The 25000-nt window shown below is 43.4% G+C and overlaps 1 protein-coding gene across 3 annotated transcripts in view; it reads left to right on the top strand.

Moving 5' to 3' along the window:
* LOC121304121 (furin-1-like) overlaps window positions 1-24985 on the top strand; it is a 47779-nt gene extending 22794 nt beyond the window's left edge. For all 3 annotated transcript variants that reach the window (XM_041235079.1, XM_041235081.1, XM_041235082.1), the window contains exons 3-10: window positions 7913-8011; window positions 11909-12004; window positions 13668-13796; window positions 14250-14326; window positions 20519-20607; window positions 22482-22654; window positions 23807-24019; window positions 24494-24985. In XM_041235079.1, the coding sequence (XP_041091013.1) occupies window positions 7913-8011; window positions 11909-12004; window positions 13668-13796; window positions 14250-14326; window positions 20519-20607; window positions 22482-22654; window positions 23807-24019; window positions 24494-24529 (912 nt within the window). In that variant the 3' untranslated portion in view covers window positions 24530-24985. The remainder of the gene's footprint in view (window positions 1-7912; window positions 8012-11908; window positions 12005-13667; window positions 13797-14249; window positions 14327-20518; window positions 20608-22481; window positions 22655-23806; window positions 24020-24493) is intronic.
* The last annotated feature ends 15 nt before the right edge of the window (window positions 24986-25000 follow it).

Below are 25000 nucleotides of genomic sequence, written 5' to 3' on the forward strand. Positions count from 1 at the left end.
CGCTGAATATTTCTTTTGGTCTAAAAGCTCTGTAGTATTGGTAGCTAGTACATCCATTCTTCGGTGCTTGTGCAATTTGGAGGTCGAGGTGACTTTTTTCTCCTGCGGTTTTAAATTCTTTTAATTTTGAAACTGTTTTGTCTAAACTGTGCTGTGTGACCTCAAAGTATTGCAATTCAAATGGAACCTTTTCCAATTATGACTTCTATTAGCAGTGACCTCTCAGCAGCCAGCCCCCCCCTCCCTCTCCCGGTCTGCAGGGGACTACCTGACCAAATCCCCTTCACCACAGATGGGAGATGATCATTTAAAATGTAAAGAGCTGTTCAGGGTGAAATGTACATTTTGAATTATTTATAGGTGTGTTTTAATGTGTTCACTGCTCAATGGCTGCACTGTACTGTCTAGCTCTTGGCATAGTGCGACCTCTGTGAAGGACATGGCAGTTCTTTTGGAAGTCAATCAACCTTGATGTTTGCACATTTTGGTCGAGTTTCCCTAGGTTTACGTGACATTCTTCGTGCAAAGTGTTAGCTATCAGTGCCCAGAATATGTTCATTTGGTGTTTTATAATACTGTTTGCATAATGTAAATGCAGAACAATGTACAATACTTCAGCTCTGTTCTCATTTTGCACATGACTCTTCTGTATATGATGGGAGTCTGCTCAAGTTAAATTCCAGTATGTGTTGGGGCAGCTGTCTCCAGTGCCTGCTCTATAAACACTGGTACTCTGTCCTGTCCAGAACTAGTCCTGCTTGACATGGCACTGGGTTTCTAATTCAATGGTTTAGGAAGGATCCTGGTCTGGGTGGCGGTGCCACTGATCTGCAGCGAAATGATCTTCATGCTAATGCAGTACATTGCAGCACAGAATAGGAGTACTGGGCTGGACTTCACCTGCATTCACATAGGAATAGAACTGTTATAAAGCACGTGTTCAGGAAATGATCTAGCGTGAAACTCCCAGCAGCAGGAGAATGACTGGGCAGAACCGTACTCTAATGGATGGGTCCAAACATTGGGAAGATTTTGTCTCCATCCTAGGGAGTTTTGTATAAACTAAATTCCATTATTTGTAATGTGCTAAGACTGAAATATTTTTCAGTTTTCCCCACATGCTACCCATTTCCCATGGATGCCACAGTAAATAATGCCTCCTTGTCTGAAAAGTTGAACACTATTATGCAATAAATAAAGCAAAGGACTCTCAGCACCATCGTCCAGCACTTCTCTCACCTTGGTGTCTTTGGCTCATGTTCTCTGTCGGCTCTAACAGTCCACTTCATTAACTGTTCCCACTCCAGCTACAGGGGGGTCTGAAACCAAACAAATGTTCATCTCTGCCCTTTATTTGGTTTTGTGATTGAAATTGCCACTCTGACTTCTGTGGAAATGAGCGAGGGAGGCAGGAATGATTCATTCTGAACGCTCTATTGCATTAAACCTCTCCTGGGATATGAGATGTAACAGATCAGCTAGTTTTAGTCATCACCTTTGTTTACAACACTTCTAGGTGGTAGCAAAATTTACATACATAAGGTAAAATCTACATGTGTGGGTTTTTTTATTTTGAGGTTACTGTTGTGAAAGTAAACTTGACCCATAGGGTGCCCACCTTGCCAGTGTCTCCTACACGCAATGACATAGAAATGGCCCCAATCTTTCTACTGTTCTCTGCTCAAGTGGCATTTCAAATATGAATATTCAATTAAAATGAATGCAAGCTGCTTTAGTGAGTGAACTGACGGAGTGTCACATGAGTGGTTCAGTACAGAAATTCTCAACGGGAGCGGCGTTCTTTGTGCTCTGCAAGTGAAGTAGCCACGGCTTTCACACATGCTTCAAGCCAGACAAGGTGCCAGAAACACTGCCCCTCCAGCTCCGAACAAGCTGCTGCCTCGAGCTGAAGCAGCTTCTCTTGGACTCCCAGCAGATTAACTTCACTGTCTGATGCTTTCTGAACAGCCTGGGGATCTGTTTTGTAAGGGAATAGGGACTGGGTCACACAGCTGGGTACCTTGCCAAGGTCACCCTTTGAGTCTGTTGAATCCTGATAGCACTCAAGCTAGGGAAGAACTGAGCAGTGAGGTTTGCTAGGGTTGAGTGGCTAACTGCTGTTTAAGTGGCTTATTTTGCTGGGGTGCGCCTATCTGCCTGTGCAGTTCTTTGTGGAATATATTTTAATGCAAATGGGTTTTTAAACGAAAGGCAAGGTTTTTAAAATGATTTGAATCTTAAGATTGTTTTCTCTACAAAGAAATACCTCTACAGCAGTGTTCTCATGGGGCTGTTGCTGTGAAGGGAGGTGCTGGAGCCCATGTCTTTGTATTTAGGTTAGTGGGTGCCAGTCCAGGGCTCTGAGCAGTGTGCATTAGCCTTCAAAATGTTGCAGGCCTACATATTTCTTTTAACCTCAAAACCACTTTCAACATGCAAATGCAATAATTTTCCCCCAGCTATGATATACTCCGTCTTCTCCAACCACAAGAACGAGGGTGGTGGACCTCAGTGTAGTGTAAATGGATTCATCGGTTATTCAGGAGTGTTGGTAGGGAATGAGCACGGCTCCCTTTTAAGGGAGTGGGGTTGTGCTGTGAAAGAACATGTTGGTAAAGCTGGAGCAAAATTCTGAAGTGTTTTACATTGGGGCATGTTTTTTTTTTCTTCTGTTTGGATACAACAATGTAATCCTAAGGTATTTGTACCTACAACATAGTTTTTGTATCTTGCTATAGACATATGGTGCGTTCAACAAACAGATCTATCAGTTATTTAAATGGATGAGTTTGCATTCCTGTAACACGGGTATTAAGCACTTAATTGTTTTTTAATCTTTTTCCAGGAGACAAATGCTAAAACCTGTTTACTCTGCAAACTTAGTGTCCTGTAACATCACTCCATCTAAACAGTCGCACTGAGCATGTGTAAAATTTGAATTCTATTTTGTTAAATTGCTTACAAGAGTGTCAATTGTAACTTTAAACTACCCTGAATGGATGTGATGCCAGTCAGTTTTGGTGCACTGTCCTGTGGTGCTTCAGTTCATAGTTGTGTCCTCTCTGGGTCTGGTAGTGTAGGGGCAGAATGTCTGGGCTTCTAGCAAAGGTGAGATTTGTTTGTCAAGAGAACTTGCATAGATTTGTCATGTTTCTGCAAACTTGATGTGCATTTATTACAAATTGTTTATACCTGACTATTGGTGCCGACATTTGATCTGTTAAATGTATGCCAATATTGCTGTTTTACTTTTGCAAGATCTATCCTGGGATTTCTCCTTGCGTGTGCCCCTGTATGCAGGGTGGGTGTGCTTTCTGAAGGTCACTCTGCACACTATCTCGCTCCTGGCTGAGTGGTTGTTAGTTGGGGTTTCTGCTACTGCTCTTGACTGTACTTGCATTGAAACAAAGGCTGTGTGTTCTGAGTCAAACAATGGATTCTGGAAAGTACAAGATAAGTGGACACTTACTAAATCAATTCTGGGAACTTTTAAAAAGTCGACCATAATGATCCCTTTCTGGGTATACAGGAATCCTTTTTTTTTCCTTAGATTTTTACATTAGTCTAAAGAACAGCTTTCCAATGAAGCGTGTTTAGACCTTTTAGCATAGATTAGTAGAATGTTTGTCCATCCATAGAATTAAGAAAAAGCCTTTCTGGAAGTGTGTTCTGTGAGGTCGTGTCTACTCTGGTCCTAAAGGTCCTTTTCAGCTGTTTCTTAGAAAAAGCAAAATCCTAAGTAGCTTGCACCCCTGTGGTGGAGAGCATGCGTTCTGGCAGGGCAGCCTCTAAATACACAGGGATAGCTTGTGGCTGCTCTGGCCCTGGGGTTGTTTACAGCCTGCTCTGCTCTATTTCTGTTTTATACTGAGTTTGGAAAGTTTGTTAATCCTTTTCTTGGATTCTGTCCTTCAGGGACAGAACTAGAATTCAGCGCTCAACTGGCACCTAATAACTGCTTGCTTTAAGCATCCAATCAAAGTGGGACAATTGCCATATTGGCTGGCCCTTTCTGCAGAGTTAAACATGTACAGTAATTTGTCATTGTATACAGTAATGTAGCATGGGGATTAAATCTTAGTTGTAACAGGGATGGAAATAAGACTTCCACTGCATAGTTAGATCAAAATCTGGTTTTAATGTGTTTTGGCGCACCTTGGCTTGTAACCTATACACTGTGGCTAATCAAGCTTGTAGTAAATCCTGGGATTGGTGAAACTGCTATGCAATAGGAGTCTTTATTTCCATCTCTGCTTTTGAATACAGTCCAAGTACTTGAAGGTTTCAAAACAAAGGTACTAGACGGTAGAAGGCGTACACTTATGTAAAACTGAGATGGCAGAATTTAAGTGGGATCTGTTTGGCTAGGATAATGAGTAATAAATATGCTGTGTTACCACAAGGTGAGCTGTGTATTGCAGCACACAATGCCAGCATGTTTCTCTTGATGCAAATGCCCCTGTGCTTGCAGCTCTTTGCTGTCTGGTTGAAGCTCGGGAGCAGTAGAAGGGTATTCTGGCTGCCCCTGGAGTTCTGCTGTTGCGTGTCCCAGATCAATGCTTCTCCTTTCACTGAGCCGCATCTGAAACAGGTTTGATTTTCATCCCTCTGTCAGGAACAATAGCAGCTCCTGATGCCCTTACAATTTCGTGCTAAATGTCATTTGTTTTTTGTTCTTAGTCTCCGAATCATTCAAGCTGAAGGATTGTGCTCCTTGTATGGCCTCACCTACATCCACCCTCAAGGTTTTTTCTCTGTACAGGAAGGCTATTTGTGTCAATGCTGTAATCATGCCTTTATTTAGGATTAAATCTAAGCAGGAATTGAGCTCCAGGGAAAACACACCTCTATAGGAATGCAATTTAGTTATCGAATTGAATGTCCCATATGAGACTGCAGCTAATGTAACTGTAAACTGATCCGATGGGCAGATTCAGGGAGACCTGCTCATACTGCCAGTCCTGTACAGGGCTTGGTGCCAGAGTCTTTTTGGAACACCTTGTCTGTATTGCTTGGTTCTTGATGGCTCCAGTGCCTGATACAGTGCAGTATGTCAGTGTCTGGAGGGGTGAAGTTCACAAAATGAAGGTTGACTATCTCGGCTGTTAATGTATAATGCATTGCACCGTATTTCTACGGCTAGATCTACTATCATAGATGGATTTTAGGAATTTAAGGTGCTAGATCAAACCCTAACCGGCAATCCGGTGTCAGTGCTGTGGTTGCTCTTGTGGTCTGTGTCTGCCCACCCCCCTCCCTGTGAAAGTCTGTCTTTGCACCGATTTTACCCCCTCATCAGGGCAGGGGTGTCTGCTGTCTCAAATGTACTGTAGCCGCTGCATTTTTTTTTCTGCAAAACCACTTGTTTTGGCAGGTTTAGCTTGTTGAAGTTGTGCATGTGGTGGAAGAGTGGTTTTACATTAACGTACAGTACAGTGCTGGGTATATCCAGCAATCCTGATTGTGTTGGCTGTTCACACTCCAGAATAATACTTTGACTTGAATCCCTGGGCTGCAGTAACTGAGATGCCTAGCAACTGCTTTGCCTTCGCAGTCGTATTGTAAGGGCTGTGGTCCCTTTACCATATTGTGGCTAATTGGAATGCATACAGTGATGGTTGTAATACTGTAGCTCCAGGGATTGAAATACTCCTGTTGCATAGCAGTTTCACCCATTCCTGGTTTTATTACAAGCTCAGGTGTGTCTTAAACACGTAGTAAAACCAGGAATAGATCAAACGGCTATGAAATGGCTTATTTTACATCCCTGATGTACAGATTAAACCAGCAGAATTACTCCAATTCTGGAGTCCAGTTTGCACGTAAAGAACCATATCTTATTGATTTGGCCCTAAACAGGGGTATTTACTGTAGGTCAGCCACTGAGATCAATTGAATAGGGACCCTGCTGTTCTGGAATACATGCAGCTTTAGTAAATAGCACAGACTCCTACACACCCTATGCTTCAGTGTTCTCAGCAGCTCTGTTCCTCCCTTTTTAGAGTTCACATAAAGGGCTGCGGTATTGATGTACTCTGTTAAACTGACCTTTTTTTAAAGTTCCATCAGGTTTAATTTTTTTTTTTTTTTTTTTTTTTTTTCCCCTGAATGGCAAGCTCCCAAACTGCCCTTGCTAATGGCTTGTTCCCCTTGGACAGACTTCCTTCTACACAGCACTGAACACGGATTGTTCTAATGAACCAGTTTTTTCAGGGGAGAAAGTTCAAGTACTCTTCAGGGTTTCGGTGACATTTCATCTGGGCTGATCTACCTGCTGAGTTTCAGGAATTAAACTGGTTGCCCTTATATTCACCAAAGCTGGTTTTGTAGAAGGAATTCCTGCTTTTCAATTTTTTTGGACTTGGTCAAGTTTTTTTGTTTTTTAATAAAGTTCATCTGTATGCTGTTTAGTATGGAATGAGGACAGATTCATTCAGTAACATCTAATGTTGAGGATTGGCCTAGAGGATGCAAATTCATAGATTATTTAGCAGACTCCTTGATCCAAGGCAACCTTTGAGACAAGGGTAGTGTGAACTATGTATCCGCTGCAGAGTCGCTTTCAACATCTCGCCCGTAAGACGACGCACAAGGAGGTGTGACTTGCTTAAGGTCAGTGAGTGGTCCAGGATTTGAACCAGGGACCTCCTGGTTTCAAGCCCTTTCCTTTAATCACCAGACCACACAGCCTCTAGGATGTGACAGGGGTGCAATCAAATGTGCTGCAGTGAGAGGCTGCCCCCTGCCCTTTTACCAGTACAGCACCAGTTAGGAAATCTGGTGGGAACCCATTAGCATGCCTTTTTAAATACATACAGGGGTGTGTGACCGAGACGTCTGAATGTGTACAGTCCAGACAACACCTGACTTGAATACAGAATGAAGTGTAACACTGTGGGCTGCTATGCTGTACTTCTGTTTCTATAATATGGAAGCTGGCATGGTGGTATTGCAGGAAGTGGCACTCCTCCATTCCAGTGAAGCACAGCAGACCCCTCCTCCTGTGTCTGCTGTGGCAGTTTGAACAGTAAAGCCAATAGTTTTGTGAGGGCAGGTTGGTTCTGCAGACAGCCGTGCTGTTTAATGAGCAGTGGAGGAGACTCCTCTGCTGCCAGATAATGAAGTCCCGCGGGGCCAGGCAGACTGGGAAAGGTTTTTGTTGTCTCAAGCAAACTGAGCATTTTGTTTTCCATGACAAGTGGCAGAATGAGCAATGAGTGGAATTGCATTCGTTAAGATTGGTTTTAGTTAATTATTCCACGGTCTGCCACACCTCAAGGGGTCCTCGAGGCTCACGCATAGAGTATTCTAGATTTATAACAGATACCACACAAAGGTAAAATGCTGTATCTATGGATCGGATTAGTCATGACTGGCCGAGCCCTCGTCTGAGAAGGGAGCTCCACAGGTAGCATGCTTTGTTTATAGGTAGAAGTGAAGGACCCATGTTCCACTGTCTACTGCTTTCCTGTACTTTGCTGTAGCATTAAGAATCATTCATGTAAACATGCCTGTTAGCCAAAAATACATTGGAATTGCCTGCCTGCAGAATGGGTGGGAGAAGGAAACAGCACTAGAATTGTTCCTTCAACAGGACAGTGGGAATGAGGTCTGTTTGGGTGAAAACGCCTTAAGAGGGAGCGAACGCTCTGTCAGAAGCTCTGGGTATATATAGGTTTGTTTTTCTTTTGATACACTTGAAGCATTTTCTGCTCTAATCTAAGAATCTAATCTGGTAATCGCAGCACATTGGGTGATTTGCATAACCTTCCAACCAGCCCTCACTGTGTGCCATTTTGTTGTGTGGTTTTTATCATTTCAAGGCTCAATTCAGTTTAGTGAAATGGAATTTAAAATGTAAAACTTTTTTATAAAAGCATATAATTTTAAATGTGGCGCTTTTTCTTTTCAGATTTTTGGAGAGTATTATCACTTCCAGCACCGTGCAGTGGTGAAACGGTCCTTGTCGGAACACAGAAGCCGTCACCTCAAGCTGCAAAAGGAACCGCAGGTAATTAGTCTTTTTCAGGTACTAGGATGCATTGCAGACTGTATCAGTTGACCCTTTCTCTTGTGATGCAAGAGTCACTTTGAGGGGGCACAATGCATGAATTTTTGCATGTTGGCAGTCTAAACTTGTGGTGACAAGTGTTGTGAAGTCTGCTGTTTGTTTTTTGTGATAGTGCTTTGATTTATTTATAGACGTGCCTGACGTCTGTCTTAGTAATGCATTTTTAAAGTAACAGCAGTCTTCAACTAAGAAAACAAGCCATCAAATTAATATTCTCTGTGCAGAAGGGATTTGTAAATAGAGTAAAATTACAATAATGAATCCAGCTGCTCTTGTGGGAATTCATTACCAGACTGAGTGACGGCTCTTTCACTAGCATCAGAGCATATTGCTGGCTATGGGAAGCTCTGCAATTTCAGCAGGAACTCTGTCTTGTCTTGCAAGGCTATTTACAAATGGCTTAAATACAGCATTTGCTTGACCGGTCTTCAAGCTGTGCAATACCAATGCCTGCAGTGCATGATTTACTCTGTGGAAACAGTGACACCAGTGTACCGCCCGCCTCTTTGCATTTCACTTTCCACAGCTCATTTAATGACCCATTTGGAGCCTCTGAGTCAAGTCCACCCTTTTATTTCTCCTGAAGTTAATTAAGTGAAGCTTATAAACTAAGCTTCAGGAAGGACTGTCCCCTACACACTACATCCTCCAAACCTGGCTTAAAGGAGCTCTAAATACTGGTAACTTGTTTCCCCCAGCTCCACCATTGTAGCTACCCCTTGAACCAGTGAAACCCAAGCTAAGCAATTTATGTAAGTCCTTTATTTTAATATACTTAGAGGAATAAGGCAAGCTTCATCTCTGGATCCTCCTCTAATCCACGGTTATTTCATGTTGGAACAATAACTGCTCTGCATTCTGGGAACAGAATTCAGCCCAAAGTTGCATTGTGCTTTGAATGAGGAGCAATAAAACCTGTTTTGCTACAACTTTACATGAAATGCAGTACCAAACCAATGGCAGAAGTTGACGTGACATGTTGTAAAAGCTTTGAAGGTTTTTTTTTCTTTTACCAGGAAAGGATCGTTGTGGATGTCGTTAAAACAAATGTCTGAACAAGTCGCTTGGTTGGAGTTTAATAGGAGTAAATCCTCCCCTTTGTCTTCTAGTCTTTGCAGCGCAGCACAATGGAAATTGTGTAGCAGTATCCCATACCAGCTTGTATTCCAAATTGGCTGCCAGTCAAGTCTTTTTAAAGTGCATCGCTATTGTCTAACAGTGGGGTGATGCAGGGTTTAAATAACAAGCCCTGGATAACTTGATTTTCATAGTTCAAGACTCATTAAAGACAGCCCGGGACTCTGCCTAGAGCGCTCTTCAAAAATACTAGCCATTGTTATCCACATTGAGAAATGTTTGTCTACACTTTGAAAGGGAATTCATTACCCATCACCATGGTGCATTCAAGGGTGTGATCCTGAATTGCATGCTGATCAGGGGTAAAGACTTGGGTATTTACAACGCTAGCCAATTCTGGCTCTCTGGGTTGGTTTGGGGAGGGGATTGAAATTGCTCTACTGTTGGAGGTGCTCAAGCAAGATTAGCTAGTCTTTTCTATTGGCAGCGCCAGTCTGCAGCAGGGCTGCGAAACTGATTGTTGCAGGTGGTTTAGAGCAGCAGAGTGGCCTGTGGTTTTGGCTTCTATCTCTGTATGAGAGGCTGCCTGTGTTTTGTGTGGCAAGGCGGCAGGTTGAAATAGCATAACGGACAGGGGGAGCAGGGAGGCCCAAAACAGGGCTGGCAAATTCAACGCACGTGTAGCAGAAAAGATGCAATAACAGATTACACTGTCCCCTCCTCCCCCCTCTGTCTCTGGCAGTGATAAGTTGGGCAGCATTTCTATTTCCTGATGAATTTCTCAGTCCCACAGGAGCATATAAAACAGGGAGCCTCCCAACTTCAAACAATTTATGAAGTGATAGCGAGTTGTTTTTTAAACTGTTGCTTTGGAAATCTTCGTTCAGTGCTGGACGTCCCAGAGCAGGCGGACATACCATTTTTAAACTTGTTGTAGCTTGTGAAGAGAATAAGCACGTCTAAACCTGAGGCCACTCCACTTGTGTTTGCGTGCATTACATGGTGTTTTGGACTTGACCACTGGAAAAAAGACTATTTGAATTCTTGTTTACATTTATACGTGTATGAGTTTTATGTTTGAGAATGCTTCTATTTAAATGTTTAAAGTAGTATACTTATTTAACCAGTAGGGCCTTGGTCTAGTAGGTAGTAAAAATCTTCTAAACCACCTGCCAAGCTAAGTTACTGCTGCAGAAATAAAATTGGATATTTAGTTGCTTGTGGGGTAGCACTGCCTCTTTTTTTTAAAATGCATTTAATTGGTTTTCATGCTCATCTCTCCATCACTGAAGCAGTGAGTGGTACTCGGTCTTCTGCAGTACAATCAAATAAAATCAAATCGCCCTTTTAGTGGCGTCAAAGCAATACATTTTAAAAAAAAAATTACCTTGCAATCTATGAGTTTAATCTCGCTGTCTGTTTTCAAAAGTCCTGTGGCTGCAATACAGATGTTTTTGTTGTTGGGCTGTAGGGAGCGTCTGTCGTTTTGTATGTCCAATGTTGATAAATGCATTTCCTACTTTAAGAAATTGAGACTGCTAGTAAAGGGAATTTGACCCTCCTAATATCACTTCAGTTTTTCACTAACCATCATTGTACTTTTGCTAGACAAGTGGGGGTGTATCTTCAGGTCTCAATCTAATTATTGCACTAATGAGGTTTTGAATAACTCTCCTGTCCCCCTCTGCAGCCCCTAATGATAGACCATCCTTAGAGCTGCTGTGTGCCCTCAATTAGATAACAGCCTATTGGATTACTGCACAGGGCTGCTTAAACTGCAATTAAGAGGCATTGTGCTTGGAAAGCATGAAATTGCTGCTCCTTAAGCTGAAGGTTGTGTCTGGCAGCAGAACCTTCTACTCCCAGACTCTCTCTTTTGCCTGGATTTGGGTTTGGTCAGTTCCAAAGAGCACAGTCTGTGCTAGTGTTTTTTTTCACTCTGGGCCAGAGCTCCAAAATACAATGCTGGGACAATGGCTTGCCTTATTTGTACAAATCTGTTAACATCCTGACAGCATATGATGCTATTTCTTCAGTTGACCCTGGTGTCTTGGACTAAAACAAATCTGGCCTGTTGGCATATTTTACATGGAAAGTCTCTCCCCTCCCCAACCGCCATAACAATTAGGGGCTTGACAGCCTTGGTATCTGAGTGTGATTAAATAAGGGTTAGCTAATGAAAGCTTCAGTTATGATGGCACACTGATGTCCTTAACTCCTTCCCATCCAAATCCAGTTTAGTACTGTGGGAGAGAAGTCCCATGTTAAGAGGGAAGAGTTGAGGGCTGTGGTTCTGTCAATCCTCTTAGCTCCATTTAATCACATTGATCTCCACCAGCTGCTTCTCTCCCTCCTGCACATTCTGTTCACATTATGTAATGCAGTATAAATATGAACCCTGACCCTGCTTTTTGACCCTTCTGAATGTAATGTAACATACTTTTTTTTAATGAAGTATCCTGGGATTGCAGAATCCTGACTGGGGAGGGGAATCTGCTTCCACATTGCAGCAGAAAACGAGCAAAGCTGTGGTGCAAGTGGGTGGAGAATTGCAGGGGTAATGAATGGGGTAGGATTTGCAGGTTAATCTGCTCGGGTCCGTCGTTTTTATTGAATATCCTAAATGCCTTCTGGAAATGAGTTTTGGCAGGAAATGGTGCTGCAGAACACCTGTTTGGAACAGTGGTGTTGTAGTTCCCTTGTTTGTGCAGTAGGAGGTGCTGTGCAAGGCTGAAAGCATTTATATTTTTTTAATTCCAGGTTGTTTGGGCAGAACAACAAGTTGTGAAGAAAAGGAAGAAGAGAGATATTTACACCAACCCGTCTGATCCCAAGTTTTCAGAGCAGTGGTACCTGGTGAGTGGCGTTTTCTACATTGGGATTTAGACACTATCCTAGCGTTCTCCTGAGACCTTCAGTGTGTGCACAATACACCTAGGGTTATTTCACTACAAATACTGCACTGCATTTCCTGCATGAGTTTCAAAGGAAAACTGTTGTAGTCAGTTTTATTCTGTCATCTCATCAAATGAGAATTGGTGGGGGGAGGAGGAATGTCAAGCAATCTGTTCCGGACAGCGTTGTGATATGAATTCTAATCCAGTATATACTGAGCATCAAAAGAAACGTCACAAATTTGTGATAGGAAATGAGTTTTGGAGCAGGTGCAGTGACTTCTTTAACAGCCTGCCCTGTCACTGAGGTGTAAACTTGTCCTCGGCCAAAGGTGTCGAATTGACTGAAAAAAGAAATCGAAGGGTAGTGATGGGGGGTGTGGTTGAAGTGAAGTGATTGAGTCTGAACTCTGATAAAAGCATGTAAATTGGACAAATGGGAGCCTTGTTAGAAAACTATTCACTCAGCTGTTGCTATAGTGATCTTTTTGTATTGTTTTGGTATCTGTAGGGGGTTTGCAGGGGGGGGCAACAGCAGAGCAAGAAAGGAGGGAAATGGAGCTCCTTCAGTACTGTAGCAGAGGGGGGCTCATAGAGCTTGTGAAGCAAGGACAGGAAGAGAATTGTTTGCATTAATACAGTGTAGCCTGGTCTTGGTAACTATTGTCTCACCAGGATGAGGCATTTGCCTTCAGACTCTCCCCATAGGGATTGCAGTTGTGCTGCTATTATATCTCTGCATGACAAACCGTAAGTTACTGAATATCTAGGGGTTAAATAATTCGGTATGCAACTCTCTCTTTCGTCAAAGTTAACGACTACATTGGATGGACATCTTAATGTCTTAAAGGAATTAGTTTTTTTTTAAAGTAATTTTATTAGTGTGTTTGTGTGTTAACAAACTTAAGTAGTTTTGTGAAGCACTGCACCTGCAGGTGTACTGCAACTCAAATAGCCTGGAGCTCCTACGAGTCCTCCTGGTTCTAGAATCTGCTGGCTTTGTCAGCCTTCATTCTTCACAAAGCACCGCTGCATTGGAGGTTTGATTCAGAGCTGTAGGGCAGCTGCCTGTCGTGAGGTGACACGGGGCGAGGCAGTCCTTGTCTGGGAGCTGTGAAGTGACTCCATGTCTTACCAGGATGAGAGTAGGGAAGTAAGACAGTTTAATTCAATTTTCTGCTTAAATGAGCTTCATACAGTAGTTGTGCTTGCTGGCATACTTGCCAGGAAGCGGGTGGCCTTCCTGAACTCCCCTTCTGAAGGGAGGCAGCTTCTCTGATTGATTGGTCAAGGCTACTCTTAGGGCAGACCCTCCTTTTGTCAAACTCTCTGCTCCAGGTGTGGAAACGGACGATCGAGCCCCTTTTGAAATACCAGCAGTGCCCCTCCCTTTTTTAGTCTTGACAGGAAGATCTAGTGATCATAATCTCATAGTTAGCAATATGGGACATGTGTTCAACTGGATTCAGGTTAGTTTCACTTTTGGAAATCTTACAATGTCAATACTGTGCAGCATCACACAACACAATAGGAGAACAAAGTTCATATCGGTAGTCAAGCATAACTGGTGTCCACACTAAGCAGCTAACATGCAAATTTGGTCGCTTGCGTTTCCTTGTTTTCAGTACAGTGCAAACCAGCATGACCTCAACGCCCGTGGCGCCTGGCAGCTGGGATACACTGGCAAAGGGGTGGTGGTGTCCATCCTGGATGATGGCATTGAGAAGGACCACCCTGACCTGATTGAGAACTATGTAAGTGAAGTACCAGACACTAGGTTGGGATCTAACTTTTTTTTTAAATTTCCATTTCCATTTTAATTTCCTTCAAAGAAATTCCTTTTGCAGGAATCGGAATTGTTTTAAAAGGGAATGGGAACTGGAATTGATTTTTAAAAGGAATTGGAATAAAAACCCTGACCAGACATTGTAATACTAAAAGCCAATAGAAGTCTAGTCAAGTGTCTTCATAACTCAGCCAGCAGCTGTCGTAGAATGACATGAGGACTACAGCCTGGGAGGAAATAGCTGTACAGAAGCTTTCCTTTTTCTCCTTATGTGGATTTTTGGTGCATCCGCTTAAGCGTGTTCTCGGACACCATGCCAGAACCCCTCCAAGAACAGCATGATGGAGCAGCCCTGTCCTCCAGACAGTGGGATGAGTAGGATGGACTGGATTGTTCATTCATTTTATTTATTCTTCTGCAGGATCCAGAAGCCAGTTACGATGTGAACGACAAGGATCCCGATCCACAGCCCCGATACACACAGATGAACGAGAACAGGTAGGGGGTGTAGAGAACTGTAGAGTTGTGCTGAATGGATCTAGATCGGGGAGGGTGTATGGTTTTTGTAATAAGTGAACTGCTCTAGAACTAGGACTGAAACATATAGAAGACTTGGAATGGCTGGGCCAGCTTTACCTGCCCTTTAGTCTAATGATGGTGAATTCAGAGGTAGCCCTGCTGCTTTCAGATCTCTGCTCTAATGTACCTGATCTTGTAGGGTGAAATGGAGAGGCCTGGGATGGAGTTTTTAGAGTAAAATCCCTAAGGTGTGTGAGTGGAGGATGGGGATGTTAGTTGAGTCTGCATTAGGGGAAAACAAAAATGCTATAACTTCCTTGGCATTCTCATGCATTTCTGTGCACAATCTTAATTTTTGTTCCTTTTAAAAAGGAAAACAAGAAATAGAACAAGTAAAGGTTGCTGTTGTGAGTCTTTTGGAAATGAACGCTGGCACCGATTGGGAGGCTGGCTAATCCCATGGGGTGTGATGACCTGAAATAACAGGGATTTAATGGAGAGAGATTGGGATCCTGGCAAGGGCAGCTATTTATCAGCAGAAACAGTAACTTGGAGCTGTTTATCCAGGGATTCTTCCTGAATCCAGCAGCGGCACTTGGAGGATTAAGTTTGCTGTGTTAAGTACAAAGTACTGGCACTTTGTCGTAACTGATTCAGTTTTTTTTTTCTTGTGAAAGGCTGCCGTTATGGGTGTAATTAGATTTATATATGTGGTGGTGTGGGCTGATTTTACTTCCATTCCCCCTGTGGGGAACTTTTTTGCTTCAGGTCAGCTTTCTTCTGATGACTGAACCCTGAACTCTTCCCAGGCTCTCATGGTTTGCTGTGTTCTGTTAGTCTTCTGCTACAGATTAATGCAGAGACAGACTTGGCAAGCCACCTGTAATTGATTGGAGTCTCCATGATCCATTTCATTTTTCTGGAAGCATTATCTTACAGGTAGATTGATATTAGTATTCAATTAAAACACCACCTTGAGACAGATGGCAGGAGCGGAGAAGAGACTTTGCCAGACAGCAGGAAACTGTCCATGAAGTTGCTGCTTTTGAAAAGATGGACCACTGTCATCTACAGCTTTTGAAGACTACCTTAGCAGAACTTTTCAAACTACTTAAGCCTCAAGTGATAGCTTGTGGCACTTGGCTACATTTTGACATTGTTACTGTAGTTCTTCACATACAGTAGCCTCTTGTGTCCTGTGTTGCGATTCCTCCCTTAGTTTCCAGTGTTTCAGATCTGCTGAAATACTCGCTTGCAGAGCTGGAATATAGAAGAGTTCAGGGCTATGTTGTGTGGTACTAAAGTCAAGCTTGGACTTGTTTTTTTTAATGGGTAAAAACCTGCAAAAGGCCAGTCTGTCTAGCTTCATAAAGCAGCCTTTTGTCTCTGGTGCTGCTTCTGAATATTAAAGCAAAGATGCATTAATCCAGGTGTTTTGCTTTCTTCCTTCCCTGATGGAGTGAACACCTGCCTGCCTGGACAGACTGGTATTAAACTGTGCTCTCTTGAAAGACTGCTTGTACTGACTGACTTTTTTGATCTGGGGCAGCATGCTTTTAACTGGGTGGTTTGAAAGGCAGTGTTGCTGTTTAGTCCTTCACACAAACAGCCCTTTCCAAATGCTGCCTCTCAAATGAAGATTTTGTCCTACAAATTCATCTTGCATCCTAGCTGGAAATCTGAAGCTGGACTTTATTTGGAAGTTTTTCATGTCGTTCAACACACAAGGCTGTCTGGTTTAAATCTGAATGGGAGGGGGGTTGAGAGCTGTCAAGTCTTTTTGGCTGGAAGTGTACCACGGATGTCGGCCCTGCAGGAGGCCCTATTCAAACAGCTGACTTAACCTTCCACAATGTGATTCTCCCTGCTTGATGTTGATCTTTCTGGTGGCAAAGCGAAGCAGTGGGTCTGCATCTCATTAACATCCATTAATCAGCGCTGCTGCAGTTCTTCTGCAGTCTGACACTTTGTTCTCCTGGCAGTAGTGTAGCCTTTTATAGAGCCCCATCTGAACTGAACAAAGAAATGACCTGATCTGTTGCATTTGCTGCTCAGTCCCAGCCTGGAATCAAAGGGTTATCTGCGATCGCATCTTAATCCATTAAAGATCTGACTTCCAGAAACACAGCTGTTTCATGACTCATTAAATCTTCGGGGGGGGGGGGGGATTTCACAAAAAACTCTGGTGTAAATTAAATAGTGAAGCATTGCTTTTGAAATTGACTGAAATGAATGGAATCTGAAAATGAATGATTCGATATTTTTGGTGTGGGTCATTCAATCGCAAAAATAAGAGCAGAACTGTGGGAGCTTGAGTAATTATGTAAAATGGTTTTCTAGATAAGTCAGTCTCTGGTGGTGGTTTGTTTTCAGGTTGCAATATTCATTCGCTACACTAATGAATACTAACCAGTTCCCCTGTTCAGAATCTCAGTAATGGTACTGCTGTCGCTCTGCGCTTGAGTTAAGCTCTTTGCTCAGTTGTGCCAATCTGTCTGCCATGATACAGAGCAGATTTCACCGGAGGACCTTGGCTTTTGAAATTCAGCAGCAGACTATCCGACAGTGGACCACAAGCTCAAAGCTGAACACTTTTTTTTCTTTCAGTCTACTATTACTTTCCAGCTGCTACAGTAATTCTTAATTTTTCTTTCCACTAATGTTCCTTACTGACTGCTTGACAACAGGGGTGACCTAGTGGTGTTTGCTAGAAGGGATGGAGACATTTTATTATTGCTTTTATCGCCATTTATTTGGTAGGTGACAGAACCCGGCACTGCAGGGGTGAAGCAAGACTCTTCCATCACATGCACTCCCTCCCCTCACTAACCCCTGGGCAAAGCTCTGTGGGTGCACTGCACGCTGCTTTGAAAAAACAGGTAGCTCTTTTCAGAATGCCAGCGGCATTCTAGGAGGATGGGAGTAGAGAGATGCACCAGGGCTGAGTGGTGGATATGGGGGGGGGGGTCAGGCTGTTTTGTATTCAAATGCCAGTAATTTTTAAACACACTTCAGGGGCTCTAAACTGTTTAAATGCTGTTGCCTTTGATGGTGAACAGCAGCCTGAGGGCCAAGTTAAGCCTGCTTGAAAATATCCCAAATCCAGATAAGCAGCCCTGAATCCACCATCCTCCTGCTGTAGGGAGTGAATGAGGTAGCATTGAGCCACGGTCCTGGTTTTACTGGAAGCCTTTGAGTTCTGTCACCTCATGTCCTAATTCTAAGCTCCTACATTATTAAAACTAGGAATGGCTCTCACTGCTGCACAATGGAAGATTCCTACCGCAAGAGATGGAACTCCTGCAGTTCAGAGGTTTGATGGGGTTGTCCATGCTGATGAATACCTTGACCCCACACAATCCTGAGCTGAACACACATTTTGCAAAGCAACTGCTAGACAATATAATGCTTTCTGTCATCCACATATTGCAACTTGATACCCTGCAACTCGTGATTGAGGGTTAAATTGAGAAGGAAAGCAATTAGTCCCACATTGCAGAATGCTGACTGGATATCATTTAATTTATTTCCAGTGGTTCTACAGGGTCCAGCAGCATGAGGGTTAAATGTTTTATATGGTGATTTGTCTTTTAGAATTTCAATGGTTTGCTGCAAAGCTCAGTATAAGGGAATCTGTTTGGAATGTTTCTGTAGACTTGGGGGGGGGGGGGGTGTTCTGTTAATCTGCATGTATTGTGTGCAAACAGATTTTACCCTGCAAACGTCTTCAGTTTCATGCGCCGTGGAAGATATGCTATGCGAGTGACAGCCAGGCTCAAGTCTGGGCAGAGCTGTCGTGTCGAGGGAGACTCTGCCAATAATTTGATCTGTTGCAATGCAGTGGTGTACGAAAAGAGGGTTACACAGACCTTGACGTGATCTGTCCAGTAGCCAAGACCTTGCTAATTTGGAGAGAAACTGAATGCTTCCTTAGGCGAGTTGGAAGGCTTGTCACTTGGAGTAGAGCTGGGTTTGGCAACGTTGGTCCTCACTGCTGCAGCTTCTGATTTTTATTTTTGCCAACTAAAATCCATGTTGGCATTATATTAAATGTGGTATGTAGTACAGTATTTTGATGCAACAAATATTCAGGCATTGCACTGAAGTTGAACATAACTGAATTGTGTAGATTCTTTCAATTTGTCTGGGTGTTAGCCCAGACAGCATTCACAGAGGGACAAAGAAAAGGTGTGGCTGTCCTTTTCCATTCTTCGTCTCTTCTGTTACAAGAAATATCTGCCTGCAATGAATGAAGATGTCAGTTATGGTTTGCTAATCTTTGGAGAAACATTCTTACATATTTAAGATGCAAAGTGTGGAATGGATCTGTTCCCAAAGCTGGGCTTGTAGTAATTGTGTTGTCTGCGAATGTGACACTTGCCTGCTCACACATGGACATGAGCTGTGAATGATTATGCTGCCCTGGAGAGGAGAGGCTTCTGATCTAAGGGCATATTGCAGTCTCCTCGGTGTGAAAGTGACGCTAGGAATTGACGTGTAAAGTTTGTACTTGTATGGAAATCTTCCAGGTTGGGTGTCCCATTGAGTCTACATGCCGCCCCTCATGCTGGGGATCATTATAAAGATATTTATATAGTGTGTGAAGCCCCTTTTGAGCAAGCAGGCAGGCTTTTCAGCAGGACAGTCCCAATGCTGGGGGTGAGGAAGTGAACATTAACTTTGAACAACATGGTATTTTTCACTGCATGTATATTCTATGAGACTGCAGGAAATGCCAGTGATACTGAATTTCTCTTCTATCCCTCTTTTGAGACCTGGATAGTTTTAGACTACAGGGTTTTGCGTTTTGCATCTCATTTGCAGTCACTCGGTGGTTAATCACTTGAGAGCCCCCCCCTTAGTGATATGGAACAAGGGGTCAAGGAGAGCTGAAACAATATGGGATAATTGAAAGTGTGTGGAGTAACTACAATGAGCATTCGATTTGTACTGAACTGTAGTTACGTTGTCTGTGTGGGATAATCTTAACTGTTTTAAATAAAACCTGGGTACAACTAACAACCACCACCAAATAGTCACAAACCAGTTTCATTCTCCCAACAGTACCTATTTACATGTATATTGATGGATTGTTCTGTTGTACTGGATAGTTTCTTCATTCTAAGAGGAATGAAGGTTTAAGCAACCTTAGATCTGCCTTGACTCCTGACACTGCTGTCTGGCAGAATCAAGAAGCTGTTTGGAGCGTTGGCAGCATAAGCACAAAAGAGTAAGGTTGTTCATGAATGAGTACATTTTAATTTGCAAAGTCCCTGATGTGAACCAGTGTGTCAGCTTTATTTTGTTCTTTCAGCGCTTCACTGAGATTGACCTGTGTGTGAAAGCACCTTGGCCTACCCAGGTCCCTGTCTTCCTGCAATCATGTTTTATTTATTGCTGCCAGCTGATATTTTGGGTTCAAGTTTGAACTCTGAAATGCAGAGCTAGCAGTTCTGCAGTAGTGATAGTGCCAGACAAAGTGCTAGTATCCTCAAATCTAGGATGATCGTATTTAAGTTAAGAACATAAGAACATAAAGTTTACAAACGAGAGGAGGCCATTCGGCCCATCTTGCTCGTTTGGTTGTTAGTAGCTTATTGATCCCAAAATCTCATCAAGCAGCTTCTTGAAGGATCCCAGGGTGTCAGCTTCAACAACATTACTGGGGAGTTGATTCCAGACCCTCACAAGTTGCATGAGTGTGGCTGTATGGGCCCCCTCTTTCAAGAAGCAGATTTGTGAGCCATCCGTTATTCTAAATGAATGAACTCTGGGGACAGTCTCACCAGCGGGAGCTGGAATTACTCCCAGGAATATTTCTTCCTTGGTTTATCATGCATTACAATCTACCTCTACACTACCTTCTCCCATTGCACTCTAACCACTGGTCTACTCAAACCCATTGCTTTCCACACTATAGCCCAGCACTCTAGCCCGCTACTCTAAACCCATTACCTTCTACACTGCCGCCTTAACCACTGTGTGCACCACTCTGCTGTCATGTACCCACTGATCTGTGTGCACCACTCTGCTGTCCTGCACTGTAACCACTGATGTGCCGTAGCTTGTGTTCTTCCTTATTGCTGGATCATCTCTCTGGTGTGATTTCTGACTCTTAAGCTCTAGGGCTGTTCAGCATTTGTGTCTGATAACACTGTTTCTCCCCTCTAGGCACGGGACCCGCTGTGCTGGGGAGGTGGCAGCATCGGCCAACAACGGGATCTGCGGCGTCGGGGTGGCTTTCAAATCCAAGATTGGAGGTGAGTGTTCATGCAGAGGCTCACCAGCTCTACTGGTAGACCCTGTGGCCGCCTCATACAAACATCATCCAAGGTGTGAAACCTATCTGCACAGCGTTCTCGTCGTACAGAACGATCTGCAAATCAATTTTGGAAGAGTACATGATTCGTCTAATCCTTTCAATTATTTGGACAGGAGTTGTCAGGGTGGGGGGCAGGTACTTAACTGATCTGCTGGAGCTGTGTGATGTATTAAAATAGGTTAATCAATGATTTTACAACCATTCTGCTATTGCTAAAGTGCTTGATTTTTGAAGTTATAAAGTGAGTGGCAGTAGGTCAGCACTAAAGCCCACATGCAATATGTGTGGTAGAATTATGATACTGTTTAAGATATTTGGAGCTGGTCCAGGTTACACCTAACCACCAGCCCCACATTGCACCCAGTTAACCTGTGTATACACTGATTAAGACGGGATTACAGTAAACTCCTGGAGGCTACAGACAACCTCACTGTTGTAATGGAGACATTGTGTTAATTAGGCAGCTAATGAGGCAGGCAGACCAGCAGTACTCTATTAAATAAGCCCCCAGCTCAAGGAAGTCTCTGTACTTTCCAGGGTGCTAAATCTTTACTGACCTTGAACACGGGGTCTGGGGTAATGCGAGGGCTGATGAGCTAAACCACGCCACATATTTTACAGGGGTGATGCTTTTAAATGCTGATTATTTCTGTGCCTGTGATGCCATTATCCGGCAATGAAGTGGACCCTTGTACTGAACACAGGCGTAAGTGGGCAAACAAGTCGTGTGTTCAAGTCAGCAAGAAGGGTTTCATGGTGCTGCCCAGCATTTCCCACATTTTGTTCATTTTGTGCTCCTGCTTGTTCAGTTGCTGGCAGGTCTTCAACAAAGCCTTAATCTGGGCCCCTCTTTCCAACCAAGGCTGTCTTCTGTAAACCAATGGTCACATTGACAACCCCTGGGGGTGCCCAGTTTAATGAGCTCTGGGTAATTTTGGCGGTCAATGACTGAAGTAGCTGGTACCTGTTTTGAGCCTGGAGGCTGTTGTGATTTCAAGGAGTGTATGCGAGTGTCGCACACTATTGTATACAACTCTTTTTAGGCATGTTTTAAATATGCATGTACCTACCATATACATTTTGAAGGAAAATGCTTGTACATTTCTGTGTACATCTTGAGCCAAGCATGCGATCCTTCTGTTACTATAAAGGAACATCAAATGTCTTTCTAGCATGAGTCTAATTTCACCGTCAAACTGTGCGCTGGCATTCTTCCCTGTGGTGCTTTTGTTTTGAGTCTAAGCTTGGCATATATGCTGTACTGTTTTAAATGCAACCTAATGTGTATTTACTCTGAAATGGCGTGCCTTGTAAAGATGGAATGTAATTAATGCTGTCCTAAGTCCTACCATTTTTTTAATTGTCAATTTAATATTTCATTGCCTCGGTTTTAGTAATATTCTTCAGAGTAGTTCAGAACATGGTTTCATTAATTGAATCAATAAATTTGAAACATTTGTATAGTTTGAACCAGGGCAGCTCATGCTAGTATAAAGCATAAAAATAAGACCAACACAGGCATAACATTTTCAATATTAAGTTTGTCAAAATATCCCATTGCAGAATTTGAGGTTTAAATACACTACACCCACTTGCTTAGTATCTAGAAACACTGAAATATAAAAAGCCTGATGTTTTGATAGCTTCTAGAGTTTGTGAGGCTTAATTTATTTATGTAATTGATTTCTTTTTCTGCATCAGGTTCAGAATGATTGACAATGTGTGTGTGTCCCGGGGAAAGGAGCAGTTTTTATTTGTTTCAGCAGTTTAAAGGCTCCTCAGCCCTGTTATAAAGCCCCTTGCTCTTCCCAGGTGTGCGGATGCTGGATGGAGAGGTGACTGATGCAGTGGAAGCCCAGTCTCTCAGCCTCAACTCTGATCACATCCACATCTACAGTGCCAGCTGGGGCCCTGAGGATGATGGGAAGACTGTGGATGGCCCCGCCAAGCTGGCGAAGGAGGCGTTTGAGCGCGGTGTCTCTGAGGTAGGGCTGAGATCACCGAAGAACAGCATCGTGCTATTGAAAACGTTCTAGTGCTGGTAGAGGTAGTCACTGAAGACTATTAAAAATGGTCCAATTTGAAACAAACAAAGCCGGGGAGTACCACATTTAATTTAATGTGACCCAGGTAAAAGGCATTTAGGGTCACATGCTTGGCTAAACATTGGTTCCACCAGGTGCATATTTTAGCAGTTGAACTTCTATTACACATGCAGTGTAATCCCACATGCATGCGTAAACGGTGGTCATACAGACGATAATAAATTGAGAGAATGAGGCTGTGAAATCAGAGAAGGGAGAATAGGCCAATGAAACCAGATCCCAACCTCCAGTCAAGCTTCAGCTTTCATTTGAGTGGTTTTTGAAAGCAGTTGCTGTGTTCAGGTACCTGGATATGCAAACAGACATCAAATGGCAGGTGGTTTGTCAATGGATGAATAATGCATAATGGCACAACCGGACTTCAGAGGCCCTGATCTTACAGTTCTATGAACAAATGAATGGGTATTTAGCGAAAGGCATGTAGATACGGTTCCTTTTTTTCTAGCAAATCTTTTACAGCTAGCTTTTGTCATCAATAAGCCCTGGCAAACAAGTATAGATTTCAGTTTGAAGAGACAGGCAATACAGGGGTTGCTGTTGTGGATGTGTGAATGGAGGAATAATAAAGTACGTAATCTGGTGATCCAGATGCAGGTACATCGAAGATACTAGAGCCCAGAGATCCATTACTATTTGTTTACTTGGCAGACTTATCCAAGTAGACTTCCAGGTGTTACCGGGCAGAAACAATATTTTAAGAGTATAGTTTACAGCAAGTGCAAATACAACTAGAATACAATAGGAGATGAGAAATAATAAGTTAGGATTAAACCTTTGTCTACAATGACATTAATAGTAGACAAGGCTAGTGTTTCAGCAGAGAATCTGTCCAGTGCATAGTAGGAGGGGTAGGTCAAGAGTTCTACAAGTGCAGTCTAAACAGGGGGGGGGGGGGTCAAGTGGGTAAAGGCAGTAAAAATCAATGATTTCTGAACTATTTCAGATGGTACACATGCATTGCCTGACCTGATTCAGACAGCAGTTGATCTGATTAACAGGTAATTGGACAGGATTGTGTGTTCTGTGTTTCAGGGTCGAGGTGGGCTGGGCTCGATCTTCGTGTGGGCATCGGGTAACGGAGGGCGGGAGCACGACAGCTGTAACTGTGACGGCTACACCAACAGCATCTACACCCTGTCAATCAGCAGTAGCACGCAGTACGGGAACGTGCCCTGGTACAGTGAGGCCTGCTCCTCCACGCTCGCCACGACGTACAGCAGCGGGAACCTCAACGAGAAGCAGATTGTGAGTGCAGAGATGGGATCCCTCTGGGGGGGGCTCGCTGCACCACACGCTGTGGGTCGTCGTTAGAAGCCTCGTCAGATTCATGGGGGCAGCAAGGTTTGCAGGAGTATCGAAGCTTGTAGCTAGTAGGACCTGCTTCAGCGCAGTCACCTTTTACTAGTACCAGAATGCGTAACTAGATGCATTTCCTGTTTATTGGAAGTGAGGAGAAAGCAGTGGGGGATTCTCAACCAGGCCATGAGTATTAGGATGAGGGTAGAGGCAACAGAACTTGTGTAGGAACAGGAAGAAAAGAATGAGGGGTAACTTAAATAGGGTGGAGCCAGGAGACATGGTGATAAGACCCAGCATTGCTGGATTTCAAAAAGAAATGCATGGTGAGTGATGGGGAAAGGAGCGCAGAGAGGCTTGGGGATGCAGGTGCAGCCGCACACCAGGATGCAAGGCATATAGTGATTGAGAGATCTCTTCCAGCGCAAGGTCTCCTTCCTGCTGACTGGAGAGATTTGAGTCTCTGCCTCGGAAGGCTGTGGTGCTGGAGGGACGGGCGGTTTTCACAGCATGACTCCTCTGGGCAGGAAGGGTTGGCATTCCGGGAGCAGCAGCACAGCTTGCAACAGGGCTTTTGATGTAGTTTTTCTTCTCTATCCTGCTCTCCTTTTAAATATTAAAGAGCAATTTTCATGGATTTGTTAATCTCATTAAGGTAGGCATTACTACTAAGAGTAGTTGCACATTATGTAGAGGGAATGTAAATGATGCACACTGTGCTGTACCCTGGGAATGCACTGCCAGGTTTTATAATGGCCTACAGTAACATTGAGCATGACAGGATTAATACTAGTGCAACAGTTCCAACTCAAGCCTGACACTTTCTGTTTGGCATTGTAAAATTAAAGCCAGTGTCCTGTTATATTTAAACCTGGCACAGCTAATTGTTAACCTTTTTGGGGTCATCAGTGCTTGGAATATACCTGTAAA

Source organism: Polyodon spathula, chromosome 37, assembly GCF_017654505.1.
Source record: "Polyodon spathula isolate WHYD16114869_AA chromosome 37, ASM1765450v1, whole genome shotgun sequence".
Classification (NCBI taxonomy): domain Eukaryota; kingdom Metazoa; phylum Chordata; class Actinopteri; order Acipenseriformes; family Polyodontidae; genus Polyodon; species Polyodon spathula.